Source organism: Suricata suricatta, chromosome 17 (genome assembly GCF_006229205.1).
Source record: "Suricata suricatta isolate VVHF042 chromosome 17, meerkat_22Aug2017_6uvM2_HiC, whole genome shotgun sequence".
Lineage (NCBI taxonomy): Eukaryota > Metazoa > Chordata > Mammalia > Carnivora > Herpestidae > Suricata > Suricata suricatta.
Window position 1 is genome coordinate 3,605,228 of NC_043716.1, and position 16,225 is coordinate 3,621,452.

General features: G+C 45.7%; 1 protein-coding gene across 1 annotated transcript in view; it reads right to left on the reverse strand.

Moving 5' to 3' along the window:
* Positions 1-16,002, reverse strand: part of STX8 (syntaxin 8) — a 235,230-nt gene extending 219,228 nt beyond the window's left edge. The window contains exons 1-3 of the mRNA XM_029928332.1: positions 15,903-16,002; positions 10,124-10,223; positions 2,056-2,150 (exon numbers count right to left, since the gene is read on the reverse strand). Coding sequence (XP_029784192.1) covers positions 2,056-2,150; positions 10,124-10,223; positions 15,903-15,913 — 206 coding nt within the window. The 5' untranslated portion in view covers positions 15,914-16,002. The remainder of the gene's footprint in view (positions 1-2,055; positions 2,151-10,123; positions 10,224-15,902) is intronic.
* Between the last annotated feature and the right edge of the window lie 223 nt (positions 16,003-16,225).

A 16,225-nucleotide genomic window follows, 5' to 3' on the forward strand; every position in this document is an offset into this window, starting at 1 on the left:
GCCCCCACACGGCAGGCGACCTGAATCCTGTCCTCAGCACGGGTCCTGTTTCCGGTAGAAACAGATGCGATCGTTTGGAAAAAAGAAAACCCAAGAAAGAACGCTGTTATAGTCCAGCTGGGTCTTTGCTTTGTCCTACAAAATTCTAAATTATCCAGATTAACGTCCTTAAATACTTCTGGAATGTATTTAATAGCTCTGTTCAGTATTCTAAAGTATTTGTAGAGATGGTTAGTGCTTCATTCAGCAAATTGTGAGATGACCACAAAACCAGAGTCTCAGGAATTTCCAAGGACAGTCTGGCCGAAAGCATTCAGAACAAAGTCAGGTCCCTCAATACTGCCACGTGCTTCCCTAAACCTAGTAAGTAGCAGGAGTCACGAAAAGTGAAAAAGTAAGAGTTCTTAATTTTTTTTTTGCCCTATTGCTTAGCACATAAATATTATAAGGTGAATAATAATCAGGTACCTTAATAGAAGTGAGCATGTACATAGTCGTTAAATTATACTGTGAAATAATTAAGTTACCCTCCCTTTTAACATACGTGCTTTAGGTGACAAAAAATGAGTTCGCATACCTTACCTCACATGCAGACTTCCTAACACTTCGTCCTGAAAGTGGAGAAAACTGCCATGCCAGCAGGAAACTACCTGCAATCTATGTATCAAGAATTATTGATTTTGATCAAATAAAAACTCTTTTTCTAATACTGTGCAGTAATAAATGATACCAGATGGAGGGTAAAGTTACAAACTAAATGTATCAGAATATTCCAACTCTGTTGGGGCGCCTGGGGGGGCTCAATCGGTTCAGCATCCGACTTTGGCTCAGGTCATGATCTCGAGGTCTGTGAGTTCAAGCCCCGCGTCGGGCTCTGTGCTGACCGCTCGGAGCCTGAAGCCTGCTTCGGATTCTGTGTCTCCCTCGCTCTCTGCCCCTGCCCTGCTCATACTCTGTCTTTGTCTCTCTCTCTCTCTCCTTTTCAAAAAATAAACATTAAAAGTTTTTTAATATTCCAAATGTGTTAAAAAAAAAATAAGGCCTTTGTTGTTTATTGAAATTAAACTTCTTGTAACCTTGGTGTGTTAGTAATTGAATATTTGGAAAAGTCATGAGATTAATCTAAACAAACCTCCTGGGTCACATTAAGGGGATTAGGCTTGGAGAAAATAATTATTAAAACGTTTTTACAATGTTGTCTAAAAAGCAATATTCCTACATTCTCCCCTTTCAAATCAGGCAGCAGCCACCATTTCCCGATACCAACATCCGGCTTTTTGGTCGGAACTGACACTGAAGACAGGACCAGAGAGGACCAGTGGGAGGGCGGTTTTCAAGCCCATAGGAACTCAGGTTTAAAGGATTCGTCCAGGGGATGGGTCCCTTGGTATTTCAGCCTGATCAGATGATAAACTTCTTAAAAAAAAAAAAAAAAAAAAAACCTTCCGTCTTGGCAGGGTTGGCGGGAGGTGGTGGTCAAGGCCCAAGGTGCTCCAAGCAAATGCTCTGCTCCCCGCCTACACCCCCAAACCTCCCAAACCAGGAGTGGAGTCTGCGCTTTGCAAAGAACATTAAGGCAATAAGGAGTCACATCCCCGCAATCTACATAAACAGAAAAGGAAAAAACCCAAACCCAAAGCCTGGGCCTCTCGGAAAAGACGACGGATCGCTCAGAGCCCTGGGAAGTCCAGCATAACCCCAGCTCTGGCCGGTCGTGGACGGCCTCCTGTGGGCAGTGACTCACCGCCCTCGGGTCACGTGGCCGCGCAGGGCTCTGGGCAGAGACGGCAGCGGCCCCCTACGCTGTAGAGGTCACACCCGAAGAGCGGCCACGAGTGAACTCGGTCAGTCTATGCCTCGCCTCGCCAGCATTTCCACTGCGGGCCATACGACAGCCACTTAAAATAGAAATCGAGAGTATAGGCAATATTTGGGAAACCAGGTCTTCCTCAAGCTGTGGGGGAAATCTGGGTGGCCCAGATTCCTTCCTTTCTCCCAAGAAGACTGCTTTTTCCTCCCACTCGAGAGAAGAGGTGGAAATGTTTACATGGATACATTTGATGTGTTGAAACAGCTCTTAGCAATAAGTCCTTCAAAAGGGCGATCTTTTCCTTCAGACTCTGCAACAAAGCTCTGATTGTCACGGTCAGCTGGAAAGGAAAGAACACATCCTAAACGTGCTAGTCCAGAGGTTTGGGGGGGGGGGGCTGCTAAAAATACCCGTAAACACACTATGCTTCCTTCAAGCACCAGCTGCAGAGATGCTTAACTTCCCCGGGACACCCTTGGGGGGGCGGGGGGTGAGGTATCCAAATTTTGTCCGGCCACCCGCCCGATGGCTGCATCCGCTCTGTAAGGTGACCAAGTGGAGAGCCAGCCCATACCTGGGTACACAGCGACCGGAAACCCCCTCCCCGGCCCCCACAGTCTGAATCCCGTCCCCTGGGCATCTATCCTCTGACCCCACTTCCCTGCCTTGGAGTCACGCAGGACACTGGGCTCCCCAGTCTTCCCTCGACCTGGCCTCGGATGACGAGACGCCTGGCCCACTGCAATCCTGACGCTGGTTTACTTAAAACCCGTGTAAAAGTTCTAGGCGGTGTGTTCTCCCACCGACGCTCACCGCCCGTGACCCCTGCCCCAGGTCTGCACGAATTTTCTCAGTCGCTCTACAAACCCAGAGGAAGTCGCCATCGGTGACTCCCGAGTGCCACCTTAAAGGATGGAGGAGGGTGGGCAGCGAACCTTGGGGTTCTGAGAAAAGTGAAAAATGAAACTGCCCGCGTACAATAATACAGCCAGCGTGCAGGAAACCAGAGGCAGGGGTAACGGGGCAGGGGTAACGGGGCAGGGGTAACGGGGCAGCCAGCACCGGTTTCAGGGGCCGCTTCGTTGTTCAAAGTCACGATTCCAGGGCTTGAGGGCAAGCGAGGGCTCCCTCCCCAGGACCAGCAGGGCCACAGGCACCAAGGGAAGAATAGCAGAACCCCAGAGGCTGGCCGAGGGCTTACACACAAAACCATCAGTGGCCAAAAACGGCTAACCTTGACTGTTCTAATACCTCTGGGAACCGTGGAGAAGCCACCCACAGTGTTTATGAGGAAATACCACGGAGAGCAGACTTCCCCTCGTTCAAAAAGAGCAAAACAAACATAGCACTGCATCTCACACACACACACACACACACACACACCCCCAAACGAAGAAGTCTACAAAATTAGAGCTCAAAAGCATTCAAGAGATGAAAGAGTATGTGGCCGTTAAAAAGTATGATGGAAATCTCAATTTGTCGACATAGAAAGATAGCCAGCATAAATTATTAAAAGAGAAAAAAGTCAAGTCATAAAATGAAATGTCACCCACAGAGGGGGAAAAAAAATCCATCTAGGAACCAAATATTTCAAAATGCCAAGGGCAGTTATCTCTAAGTAGTGGATTTTTTAAATATTTTATAAGAAAATGGTTACTTTTATAATCAAGAAAAGTTTTTCCATTATCATAATCTGCAAAAAACTTTCTAAAGCACAGAAAAAGATGGCGAGCCTGATTCGGATTTTAAGCTACCACAACCCTGATAACAGCACTGACAGAGACATTGGAGAGAGAAAAGAAAAAAGGAAAGGATTATAAAACGTAAGGATTATAAAAGGATTATAAAACATAAAAGTCTTTAAAAATATTAGCAAAGCAAATTCAGAATTACATTGAAATGGCAACAAACCATCACCAGATAGGGCTGATCCTAGTAATTCAAGAAGTTTGATGTTAGAAAATCTAATAATAGAGCCGATAAGTATTAATGACGACAAACAGAATGAACGGATGCTTACTAACGCACAGGGGAAATCAATTAAAAACAAAACCGAAAGAAACAAGACGAACAACGGAACAGTACTACCTTATCCGCAAAATTCTTCAACACTGGCCTAGGAGTTCCGACCAGCGCAGTAAGACAAGGGAAAGAAACACGTGAGGGCTGGAAAGGAGGAGATGAAATTATCACCATGGGTAAATGGATAAGTCTATTTGGGAAAGTTAAGTGAATCCACCGACAAATGACTAGGAACCAGAAAGGAAGTCAGTCTGATAATAAATCTTAAAATGAAATAAAAAAAAAAAAATCAAGGGCATTTCTAAATTTAAGTAATTGGCAGGGAGAATTTTTCATGATTGTTTTTAAACATCATTAACAACACCAACAAAACCTAAAAAAATATCTAGCACCGAGCCTGGCACATTGTGACTGTGTAGTAAATACTGATGGAGGAATGAATAAAAGGAAACACTCAGTATGGTAAAAATGTAAACGTTCCCCAATTAATCTATGAATTAACTACATGTCTACTCAAAGTCCCATCTGAAGTTCTCTTATTGGGAAAGAGGTGGTAACTGAGGCACAGCACAAAAGAATTTTAATGATGCTATGAAAAATTATTCTAAAACTTGGATAGAGAGAGAGTTAAAAGACAAGGACTATGTGTGATAGAGAGGACTTACATGATGAGGTATTAGTCCCCATAAAAACGGCAAGAGTATGATGCTGGCAGTTAGTGAAAACTTCACTAGTGCGACAGAACACAAGGTCCAGGAGTCATAACGTTATGCAAAAATAAATAAGATATTTCATATCTTTTTTAATGTTTATTTTTGAGAGAGAGAGAGAAAGACCGCAAGTGGGGTAGTAGCAGAGAGAGAGAGAGGGAGACACAGAGTCCGAAGCAGCTCTGGGCTCTGAGGTGTCAGCACAGAGCCGGATGTGGGGCTTGAACCCACAGACACCAGATCATGACCTGAGCAAGTTCGATGCTCAGCCAACTGAGCCATACAGGCGCCTGGGATATGTCATATTTCTGGGGGTCAGGTAAGGAATAATTTAGCAAATAGGGAAAAAAATAAAATTAGGTGGCTACCAATAAACTCCAAATATTTTAACGATAGAGGTTTAAAATAAAATGAGAACAGAAGGAAAGATTAAAGAAAAGTTGGATGATTAGATTAACCACTTACATAATCTCTGGGTATGAAAGACCTTTTTCTCAGGAGCACCTGAGTAGTCAGTCAGTTGAGCAGTCGACTCTTGAATTCAACTCAGGTCATGATCTCACGGTCTGTGGGACTGAGCCCCACAAAAGACTCTGCTCTGACAGCATGGAGCCTGCTGAGGATTCGCTTTCCCTCTCCCTCTCCGCCTTTCGCTAACACTCACTCTCTCTTTCAAAATAATAAATAAATTTTAATTTTTTTATATGTTTTTATTTATTTTTGAGAGACAGAGAGAGAGAGAGAGAGAGAGAGAGAGAGAGACACTGCAAGCAGGGGAGGGTCAGAGAGAGATGGAGATACAGAATCCGAAGACAGACTTCAGGCTCTGAGCTGGCTGTCAGCAGAGCTTGAATAAGTAAATTTTTTAAAAAATAGGTTAAGGACATGTACTGGCAATTCACAAAGGAAGAAATATAAGTCTCCAATAAACATACGAAAATATGTTCAATGACAAATAAGTTTTTTTAAAAAAAAGCACATTAAACTACTACACACTTGCACCTAACAGAATGAGAAACATTTTTTAAAAGATAATCAGAATTGGGACCAAACTGTATGTTTAAGGGGCTTAAAATTTTATACGACATAAATCCAGAGTATCTACATTGGGCAACTTTTCTACCACGGGCAATAATTCGGCCACACTGAAAACTCATTTATAATTAGAAATTAACTACCCAAGAAGATCATACCAGTTGAATGAATCATAGACCTAAAGGTAAAAAAGTGAGACCATACGCTTATTAGAAGAAAACAGAAATAAATTCCCTTACATTCCAGAAACAGCGAAAGTTATGAGTGAAAATACAGAAGCAATTAAAGACTGCTAGCCAACTGTTTAAAAAAACAAAACTTTCACATGGCAGGTGATACCATAAGCAAAGTCAAACAAACAATAAAGAAAATAAATTATAATAGGTCACCAAGAACGAATTTCCACATTATATAAGGAACTCTTAAAGACTAAAAAGATAATCCAATCAATCTTTCAAAAAAGGGCAAATAAAAACTTATCAGGAAAACATACATAAATGACACATAAGCATGTGAAAACACACTTCACTTGATTCACATATGAAAGATGCACATTTGAAACGACACTGAAATACACTGTCTCACTAATCAGACAACATCCTCTTGTTGGCCAGCCTGTGAAGAAACAGAATTTCGGCACTGCAGGTCACGGTACCGAAGGGTCGGCACCCCTGGGTAGGGGAATTTGGTGACAGGTGAAAAAAAATCACGTCCATCCAGGTTCTGAGAATTCGCCCTTAAGAGACACCTCCACAAATATAAAGGGGAGGAAAAACATAAAGCCATTTACTGCAGCATTATTCATAACAGCCAAACAGGAGATAGAATCTGAACGCCCATCCTTAGGCAGGCTAAGTGGACTGGAGTTCATCTGTGCAATAGCACACTACACCACGTGGTCTTAAGAAGAACAGCAAAGATCTCAAAGAATATGGAGAGAATACGACGACACCGTATTCAACAGAGTAAGATGCAAAGGGGGTATCTTATGTAAAAGAAATAAGTGAGAAAACACACACACACACACACACACACACACAGATGCTTGTTTCTGCAAAAAGTACCCGAGGAAGAGGAAGCCAGAAATGAATGAAAATGATTACGTGGAGAAGTACTACTAAAAGTTAATATAACAAACCCACAGCTTACATGGCCGATGTATCTTCAACAGAGCAGGAAAGAATATCCAACGGGAAAAAGACAGACTGTTCAGTGAACGGTGTTGGGAAAACGGGACGGCGACACGCAGAAGAACGAAACCAGACCACTTTCTTACACCAAACACAAACTCAAGATGGATCAGAGACCTGAAACCGTAAAAATCCCAGAACACCGGCCACAGCAACCTTTTTCTAGATCCGCCTCCCGAGGCAAGGGAAACAAACGCAAAGATAAACGACAGGGACCACGTCAAGATAAAAAGATTCTGCACCGCGAAGGAAACAGTCGGCAAACCTTAAAGGCAACCTACGGACTGGGAGAAGACCACTGCAAAGGACACGTCCGATCAAGGCTTAGTCTCCAAAATCTCTTAAAACCTGATACAATTCAACACCTGAAAACCAAATACAGTAAAACCCTGGATTGCGAGTAACTTGTTCTGCGAGCGTTCCGCAAGACGAGCAAACATCTCTAATAAAATTTACCTTCTTTCACGTAATTAGACTTAGACAGAAATTAGAAGGTTAAGTACCAACTAGTTAATCACCTGACTTCACAGCTATCTGAAGTGGTGATCGTTATATAGCAGCAAGTCTAATTACATGAAACAGAAGTGGGGGTGTTGATTTTTTACTTTGCTTTTCTGTTTGGAGTGTCATTGTAACCACTGTATTGTAAATGATGGAAAATAATCGCATATGTTAAAAAAATGTGAAACTTTATAAAGTAAAAAAATAAAGTAAAATACAATTTCAAAAAAATAAAAAATAAAGTTAAAAAAAGTAAAATCAAATCTAAGAAAATCTGAATAAAATATGGGCTTCAGTTAATAAAAAAAAATTTAACTTGATAAATGAGCCATGTCTTGCAATATGAGTAGGACATGATGCCAAACACCACGTGATCACAGCTGGGCAATGGTTCTCTCTCTCTCTCTCTCTCTCTCTCTCTCTCTGGATTGTAGGACATCAGCTCCCACACTTGGATGCTTGGTCTCAGGCCACATAATTTGGCAGAAATCAGTGATTTTTCAGAACATCAGAAGGTGCCCACAACTGGCACCAGTGTATTTTTTGTCACATCACAGCACCCATGGACAGTTGTTTGCTTTTCCAGACAAGAGTGAGCTTAGGAGTGCTTTGCTCCAGTCTGGGTCACGCTGCCCGCAGACAGAGACCCTTTCCTCTGCTGCCTTATTGTCAGTTGCGTGAGCTACAGCGTATGACACGTGTTTATTAACACCGTCCTGTAGTCCACATCTGTTAGCGATAGTGAAAGTTGTCCTAGCCAGTAACCTTCCTCTCTCGTCTCCCTCACACCAGCCACGAAGGTTTTTAAAGTACATGTTGTTTATTTTTCTTTATATTTTGCATTTTCGTTATTATCTTATTGTATGATGGTGCTGTAATCATTTTTATATGAATATTTTGGGGTTATGGGACGAATCACCTGTGTTTCCATTACTTCTTATGGGGAAATGTGATATACAAGTGCTTTGGACTACACGCATGTTTCCAGAACAAATTCTGCTCACAAACCAAGGTATTACTGTAATCCAATTTAAGAAGGGGCAGAAGACATGAATAGACACTTTTCCAAAGAAGACATCCAGATGGCCAACAGACCTATGAAAAGACATTCAGCATCTCTCCCCATCAGGGAACTACAAATCAAAGCCACAATGATACCGCCTCCCACCTGTCAGAGCGGCTAAACTCAAAAACGCAAGACACGACAGGGGTTGGCGAGGATGTAGAGAAAACGGAACCCTCGTGCGCTGTTGGCGGGAATGCAAGCTGTGAAAAACAGCGCAGAGCTTCCCCAAAAGGTGAAAAATAGAACTACCCTACGATCCCACAACTGCACTACTCGATATTTACGCAAAAAACACAAAAGCACGAATTCAGAGGGACACAGGCACCCCTCTGTTTCCTGCAGCTGTACCTCCAAGAGCCAAATTATGGAACGAGCCCGAAGGCCCACTGACGGCTGAATAGAGAAAGAAGATACGGTGGGTACACGCAACGGAATATTACTCAGCTGTACAAAAGAATGAAATCTTGCCATTTACAACATGGATGGTGCCAGCAAGTGAGAGAAGTCCAAAAAAGATAAATACCATATGATTTCATTCACGTGTGGAATTTTAGAAACAAAACAAACGATTGAAGGAAAAACAAAGGAGAAAAAGACAGAGAGAGAGAGAGAGAGAGAGAGAGAGAGAGGGAGGAGAGAGAGGAGAGAGAGGAGAGAGAGGAGAGAGAGGAGAGAGAGGAGAGAGAGGAGAGAGAGAGAGACACACAAACCAAGAAACGGACTCTTAACTACGGAGAACAGATGGTTCCTAGAGGGGAGGGGAGCAGAGGGGAAGGGAGGGGAGGGGAGGGCTGGGTAAAACAGGTGAAGGGGATTAACGAGCACAAAAAAAAAGACTAGAAACAGATGCAAAGGATAACATAGAACACAGAAAAAAGAATCCATTCTAATAACTTTAGAACAGAACAACCTCAGTACTCTTAGTGGGATGTCCTAAATTTAAAAAAAGTAAAGACAAGGGCACCTAGGGGGCTCAGTCAGTTGAGCGTCCGACTTCGGCTCAGGCCATGATCTCAGTTCGTGAGTTCGAGCCCCACATTGGGCTCTGTGCTGACAGCTCAGAGCCTGGAGCCTGCTTCAGATGCTGTGTCTCCCTCTCTCTTTGCCCCTTTCCAGCTTATGCTCTTTCTCTCTCTCAAAAAATAAATAAAAACATTTAAAAAAAAAGTAAAGACAGCTCAGACTTAAGAGTGTGGTGGCGCCTGTGTAGTATTCTGAAACTGTTTACTGCAACCCGTATGACAGAGCACGTGAGCACAAAGATCTCCCTGCCAGAAAAGAAACCCACCGAGCTGGCCTGGGGACGGTCAGAAAGAAGCCTGCGCTGCTGCAGTCTGAGTATTCGGTGCTAGGGTGAGTCCACGAGGGTCTAGAAGACATTTCCCCAGCCAGATCCTACCATTGTTTTTACACAGCCTGCAAGCTATTTACAGTGTTACCTGGAAAATGTCAAAAAGGTCATTTTTCTCTTGACAAGAACAGATCCTCAAAGAGGTGAGGGCATCTCCTCTTGTCCTGCAGAGCCCGACAGATGTACTATCCGGGGTCTGAGCTGGACTCGAAACTGCTAGACTTTTACGGTTAAACAGGAGACATTAGAGGGGCATCATGCTTCATTCCGTCCCAGGTAGAACGATTAACTAATTGATCGTAAGGTCCGTGCAACACACACACACACAAACACACACACACACCACCCCACCCCACCCCACCCCTCCAAACCCCTCAGCAGGAGGCCGACCTCAGGCTCACAAGAACCACCTGGGGCCTAATTCTCTCCTGCTCTTACCCTGATTGTATTTTCACCATTTCTTGAGAGCTGGTTTTGCTGCTGGATTTTCTCGGCAATCTCTTGTGCAATTTGGCAGGTGGCATCGTACGTGGAGAACCTGCATCAGAGGCATAAAGGATAAGGATGCTTAAGGCTCTTGGAAAGCAACACTCTGCATGATTTGAGCTTCACTTGTTCGTTCTGGCCACCATGTCAGAGAGGGAGGAGATAACAGTAAACCCAGTGACACACGGTGTTATTATAGGAAATACTGGGAGGGGTGCCTGGGGGGCTCAGTCGGTTGAGCGTCTGGCTTCGGCTCAGGTCATGCTATCACGGTTTGTGGGTTTGGGCCCCGCATCGGGTTCTGTGCTGACAGCTCAGAGCCTGTCTTCAGATTCTGTGTCTCCTTCTCTCTCTGACCCTCCCCTGCTCACACTCTCTCTCTCAACAATAAATAAAACTTTAAAAAAAGGAAACACTGTGATCTGGGCTCTGTTCTGAAGGCTTCATTTAAAGCAACTCACTCGGCACAAAACACCAGGAGGCGGGCACGATTCTCATCACCATCTTATGAGTGAGACCACCAGTCCCAAGAGGTAAAGCCTCTTGGCCAGGTGGGACCACCCGCGGTGAACTAGGCCCCGAACCAGCTCCCAACCAACCACTCGACCCCTGTGCCGATGGCCACGGGTCTGAATTCACCGCTTCCAGAACATTCGACAAGCATTTAGGGAGGGGCTCCTCTGCACGGAGCACCACTCAGGGCACGGGTGAGCAGAGCCGCAAACCGAGTGGACAGACTGGCTGCTCCGGGAGAAGATAAATAAAGACACAGTATGTGGAGGGCTGGTATGTGCTGACCAGAAAAATGAGGCAGGAGAAAGGAACAGTGACGAGCGGGGGCAGGGGGAGCCAGCCAGGCAGGTGTCTGGGAAAGAGCTTCCCCAAACACAACAGCAAGGACCGTTTCTGCTACAACAAAACTCGCTGGAGGGCGCAGAACACTCCCTCTGACGTCTAAGCTTTCCAGAACTCTCTCAAAACATTCGCTGGGTTTCTATTTGTTATTCAAAGGGTTGGGAGGCTTTGAAAACTCCACAATAAATTACCCAAGGTCGCTTGTTTTTTCCTTCTGTGACAGCCTTTTTGCTTCCTGTTTGTTCCACAGAGAAGGGCTGAGTGCACCTCGCCTCTCTCCTGCCAGCTGCCCTGCTCGGAACACGGACTAGGCCTGCCTGGTACAAGCAAACTACGCTTGAAAACGTGAACAATCCATTTCCTACAAATCTCTGAGCTCCCCACACGTGACTCGTCCACTGAGGGAACTCGGCAAACGTGTTTCTCGATGATGGGAAAAAAAATCTCCGGTCGCTTCTCTTAGCAATCTTGCTAGAGTAATTGCGGCGATGGGTAACAGAATGAGTACCTGATCTGGGCCAGGTCCTGCTTCTGACGCCAAGGCCCCGCTCTCCTCTGGAGGAGCCCCGCACACACATGCGTGTGAAGGTAGAGTTCACGTGTACAAAAAAAGAGCAAGCGACACAACACAAGGTCAAGAAAACAGGAGGGGAGCTGATACGGAAACCAGCGTCCTAGTTCCCAGCTTTGCCACATTGCTCCTTTTCCCCTCCGTCCTGTCGCCTCTGGAAAGAAGAGCGCAGGTCTGGCTCTGTGGTCCCGACCAGACTGTGGAAATCAATAAAAAAGTAGGATACATTGCCTCACGATGGTGGAGCCTAAATGCTAAGAGCTCCTGGAGTTTGAGAGGGAGAGAAAGTAGCGTCGGCTGAGGCACCCGGACCGGACGGGGCTGGGCCAGGAGGTGCCACTGGGCTGAACAGCGAGGCTGCAGCAGGAGGGAAGGCCAGTCGGCTGAGCAGCCTGGGTAAAAGGGTAAGGTATAAAAGGCAACAGGTGCGTGGACGTTAGTTTGGGTGGAGTCTTGAACACCAGAATTATCAGGGAAGGGTTTTGAAAAACAAGAGGCCTTTGGAGCCCTAGGGGATACTCTGACTCACCAAGGGAGCCCCTGAGCAGGTTCTAGGAAATGCAGAAAACCAAAATCCCACGTTTTGCTCCCAATCTTCTCACCCCCACGTTAGCCTTGGAGAGCACTGGGTCTGAAACTCTACTACATGCGGAATCACCAGGGAGTCTTAACACCACAAACCCAGTCCCGGCTCCCAGCCCCCCCAAGCATTTTGCTTAAACAGGAATGGTTTTGGCTTTTCTTAATTTTTTTAAAAATGTTTATTTCTGAGACAGAGAGAGACAGATCATGAGCAGGGGAGGGGCAGAAAGAGAAGGAGAATCTGAAACAGGCTCCAGGCCTTAAGCATAGGCCGATGCGGGGCTCAAACTCAAACCTGAGCCAAAGTCGGACACTTAACTGGCAGCACTCCGGTGCCCCGGGAATGGGGTTTCACCTGGACACGAAGAGTCGTAAAAGCTTCCCCGGGTGTTTCCATCCGTAGCAAAGTTTAAGAACCACGGGCACAGAGGTAATGGGCAGCGTCATCACAATAAGAAGCACACAATTGCCTAAAGTGCTAGTTTAGGGGCACCTGGGCGGCTCAGTCAGTCGGGCCTCTGACTCTTGATCTCAGCTCAGGTCATGATCTCGTGGTTCGTAAGAGGGGGCTGCGTGTTGAGCTCAGCACTGACAGCACAGCACCTGCTTGGGATTCTCGCATCCTCTCTCTCTCTCTCTGCCCCTACCCTGCTTGTGCGTGCATGACAGCACAGCACCTGCTTGGGATTCTCGCATCCTCTCTCTCTCTGCCCCTACCCTGCTTGTGCGTGCATGACAGCACAGCACCTGCTTGGGATTCTCGCATCCTCTCTCTCTCTGCCCCTACCCTGCTTGTGCGTGCATGCACATGCGCGTGCACGAACTCTCTCTCTCTCTCTCTCTCTCAAAATAAACAAAGTACTACTTTAGGAAAATTAACCTGCACTCCTTTACACAAATAGCTGGGAATGAGAGAGAAGCGGCAGAAGACCAGACTCCCATTCCGTAACTGGTCACCAGTATCTACGGTCTGCAAGGCACACAGCTAAAAAAGCATGGGAGCAAGACAGAAAGAGCATAAAAGAGCTGCCAGGGGCACCTGGGTGGCTTAGTCGGTTGAGCATGCAGCTTCGGCTCAGGTCATGATCTCACAGTCCATGAGTTTGAGCCCTGCATCGGGCTCTGTGCTGACAGCTCAGATCCTGGAGCCTGCTTCGGATTCTGTGTCTCCCTCTCTCTCTCTCTGCCCCTCCCCTGCTCATGCTCTGTCTCTCTCTCCCCATCCCCCACTCACATTCTTTGTGTGTCTCTCAAAAAATAAAGGTTACCAAAAAATCTTTTTTTAAGAGATGCCAGAGGCATTTGAATGAAAAACCAAATATTTAGTAATCAGATAGGAGGAGTGCAAGAAACAGTGGATGACTGGAGTTTTCAGGCCCAAGGGACGCCGAGGACGGTGATGCCACAGCAGAGACCGAGGACTGCAAAGGGGAGCACACGGGAAGTCGCCTGTAATACCAGCATAAAACTGAAAGCACAGTTAAATTCATATACATGGAAGGTTTACTTAAAAAAAAAAAACTCAGGAAAAAAGATGTGGAAGGTAGAGATGAGCCAGGTACAGCAGAAGATCCATAATCACAGGACCTGGGTGACGAGTACAAAGGGCCTCATTAGATGACTCCATTCCATTTATTTTTTACCTTCCGTAACATTCCTTAGAACAGACCAAAAAGAAAAGACCAACCAGAATGCAAAACTGTTAAGGTCTGTTTCACTCTAACTCTTCCAGAAAGGGCGCATCACGGATAAATACTTGGCCCAACCAGAGAAGCTAATTAATTACCGTTAGCAAAGAACCTGTTCAGAGACACGAAATCGCTTGCTACTTCTGTTAAAAAGCGAGCCTCCCCCCGGCTCTGAGATGCCCCCGTAAGGCGGTCACGACTCTATCCCATCACTCACCGTCAGAATACGTCAGGCAGTAAAAGCGTCCTTGGTGCAGGACTCTCAAGCGCGCACACAGAAGGCTGTATGTAGTCAAGTCTGTTTTTCTAAGTTTTTCAAAGTCCTGTCCCATACTACCCGCTACCCTCCTGATCGACAACCCGCTTTGCAAGGTAGCTTGTGTTGCCAGGGCCACAGACTTTCACCTGTCTCATGGCCAGCACACAAATGAGAAAGCCACGGAGTCAAACTACCTGAGAGCAACAGGAAACGTCATAAATGCGTTTCCAGCATAAACTGGGGGAGGGACTTGGGGTCCAGTGATCGCTTCCATCAACCTAAATGGATTGTCACCTCTGAGCTCTATTTCCTACCTTATGTGTAAAGTGAGGGGTCAGCTTCCAGGAAGTGGAGGGCAACTTAGCAATAAGTATCACGGGCCGTAAAAATGTTCGTATCCTTGAATCCAATAGCTCACTTCAAGGAAGTGAGCCTTGGAAGAAAGAGATGGAAGAAAGGGGCTGTGTTTGCAATAGATAAACAAAACAAACTCTAATATTACAAAGAGGTACAAAGAGGGAAACAATTAAATTATGGTTATTCATACAATTTATTATTATGCACCACAATCAAAAAATCACATTGTTAGTAAACACTTAATGACATGGAGAAATGTCCCCTGCTTTGTAAAACATGCAGGTTTCCCTCACTATCCAAAAGCAGTCTTTCCATGAAACCTTCCGTAACATGAAATGGGGTAAAGCAAAGAGGCAATTACCATTCATGTATACAGAAAATTTTCTGAGCTTTCTCAGACCCAGAAATGTACCTCTCTTGGGTTTTTCTGATCCCTTAGGGCGCATCTTGCTAACAGGTGCACAAAACAAACCAAGAAAAAGCACAGATTCTCACAGACACAGCTGAAAGCTGAATGTCGCTCCTGAGGAAGGAGCTTGGCCGGGTCACACTCAGCCCAAGAGCTTGCTGCAAAATAAACGCTGAATGCTATTTTCACTTTCCGCATTTCTTTCACAAAGGCAAAAATCCTCTTCGGATTTCTTTTGGTTAGAGGAAACAGGAACTAAAGCTGGTCTTTCCTAAAAGCAACTTGGCATAAAGTGAGGTTTCAAAAACCAGGAATACTGTATATGTATTATTACATGCACACACCCAGACACACACACACACACACATAAACGAATGTATTCATTTTAAAAATCAATGATGGCTAGCATTCCAAATGACAGTTGAAGATGTCCTGCCCCGCCCCGCCTGCAAACATTCAATATTTCCTAAATACTGAATATACACCTGATTTTCTATCAAGGTGTATACAATTGTTAAAATTCGGTGGAAACTAATTAGCGTTCAATCGAGCAAGCCTTTGGCACAGGTAACCCAGATCCCGGAGCGTGCTAACTTTGATCTTGCACGCCATTCTCCTGGTCGCCCTATGACTACAACTTAATTATAAATTCTATCAGAAATATTAACATAAAACATAAAGTCCAGCAAGAACTTTAAAGAGCTACATTACGCTTTTAATTATGAAACAAACAAACCAAAAAAAGTCAAATCCGATATGCAGTTGCCAAGATGTTTCTTGGGACCAGAACTTGTGTCTTTCATCATTGGGTCCTGGGCACTTAACTGCCGCGGGAACGAGCCGTACCGGCTATTTTGCTGCAGAAGTTGCAGCAGCAGAAAAGCATTCTTGATATTGACTCAGGTGAGGGTTAAGTGCTTTGTAAACAAATGCGTAATTGCCCTCCCTGATTCCGCTGGTTTTTTGCGTTTGTTTGTTTGTTTGAAGGGCCCACAAGATCTGAGTCCTACCCGGTGGCCATGCATTCTGAACCTCGGTTTCTCCGCCTGTGAAGTAGGGGTGGAGGGTCCCCAGATGGGCTGGCCCTGCACAAAAAGGTTACTTGAACTTCACTTTCCGAGAGTCCAGGGAGGCCGGCAACCACGCCAGCTGCGCACCCGGGGCGGGCGGGCAATCTCCCCCGGATGCAGCCGAGAAGGGCTGAAGGCACGATCCGGGGTTCGGTGCAAGCCCCCGGCTCCCCGGGGCCCCCTCTCCACCGGCCCCCCTCCGGGGCCGCCCCTGCGAACACCCAGGGAGGCGGGACGCGGCGGGGGAAGGGGCCCCGCTGCCC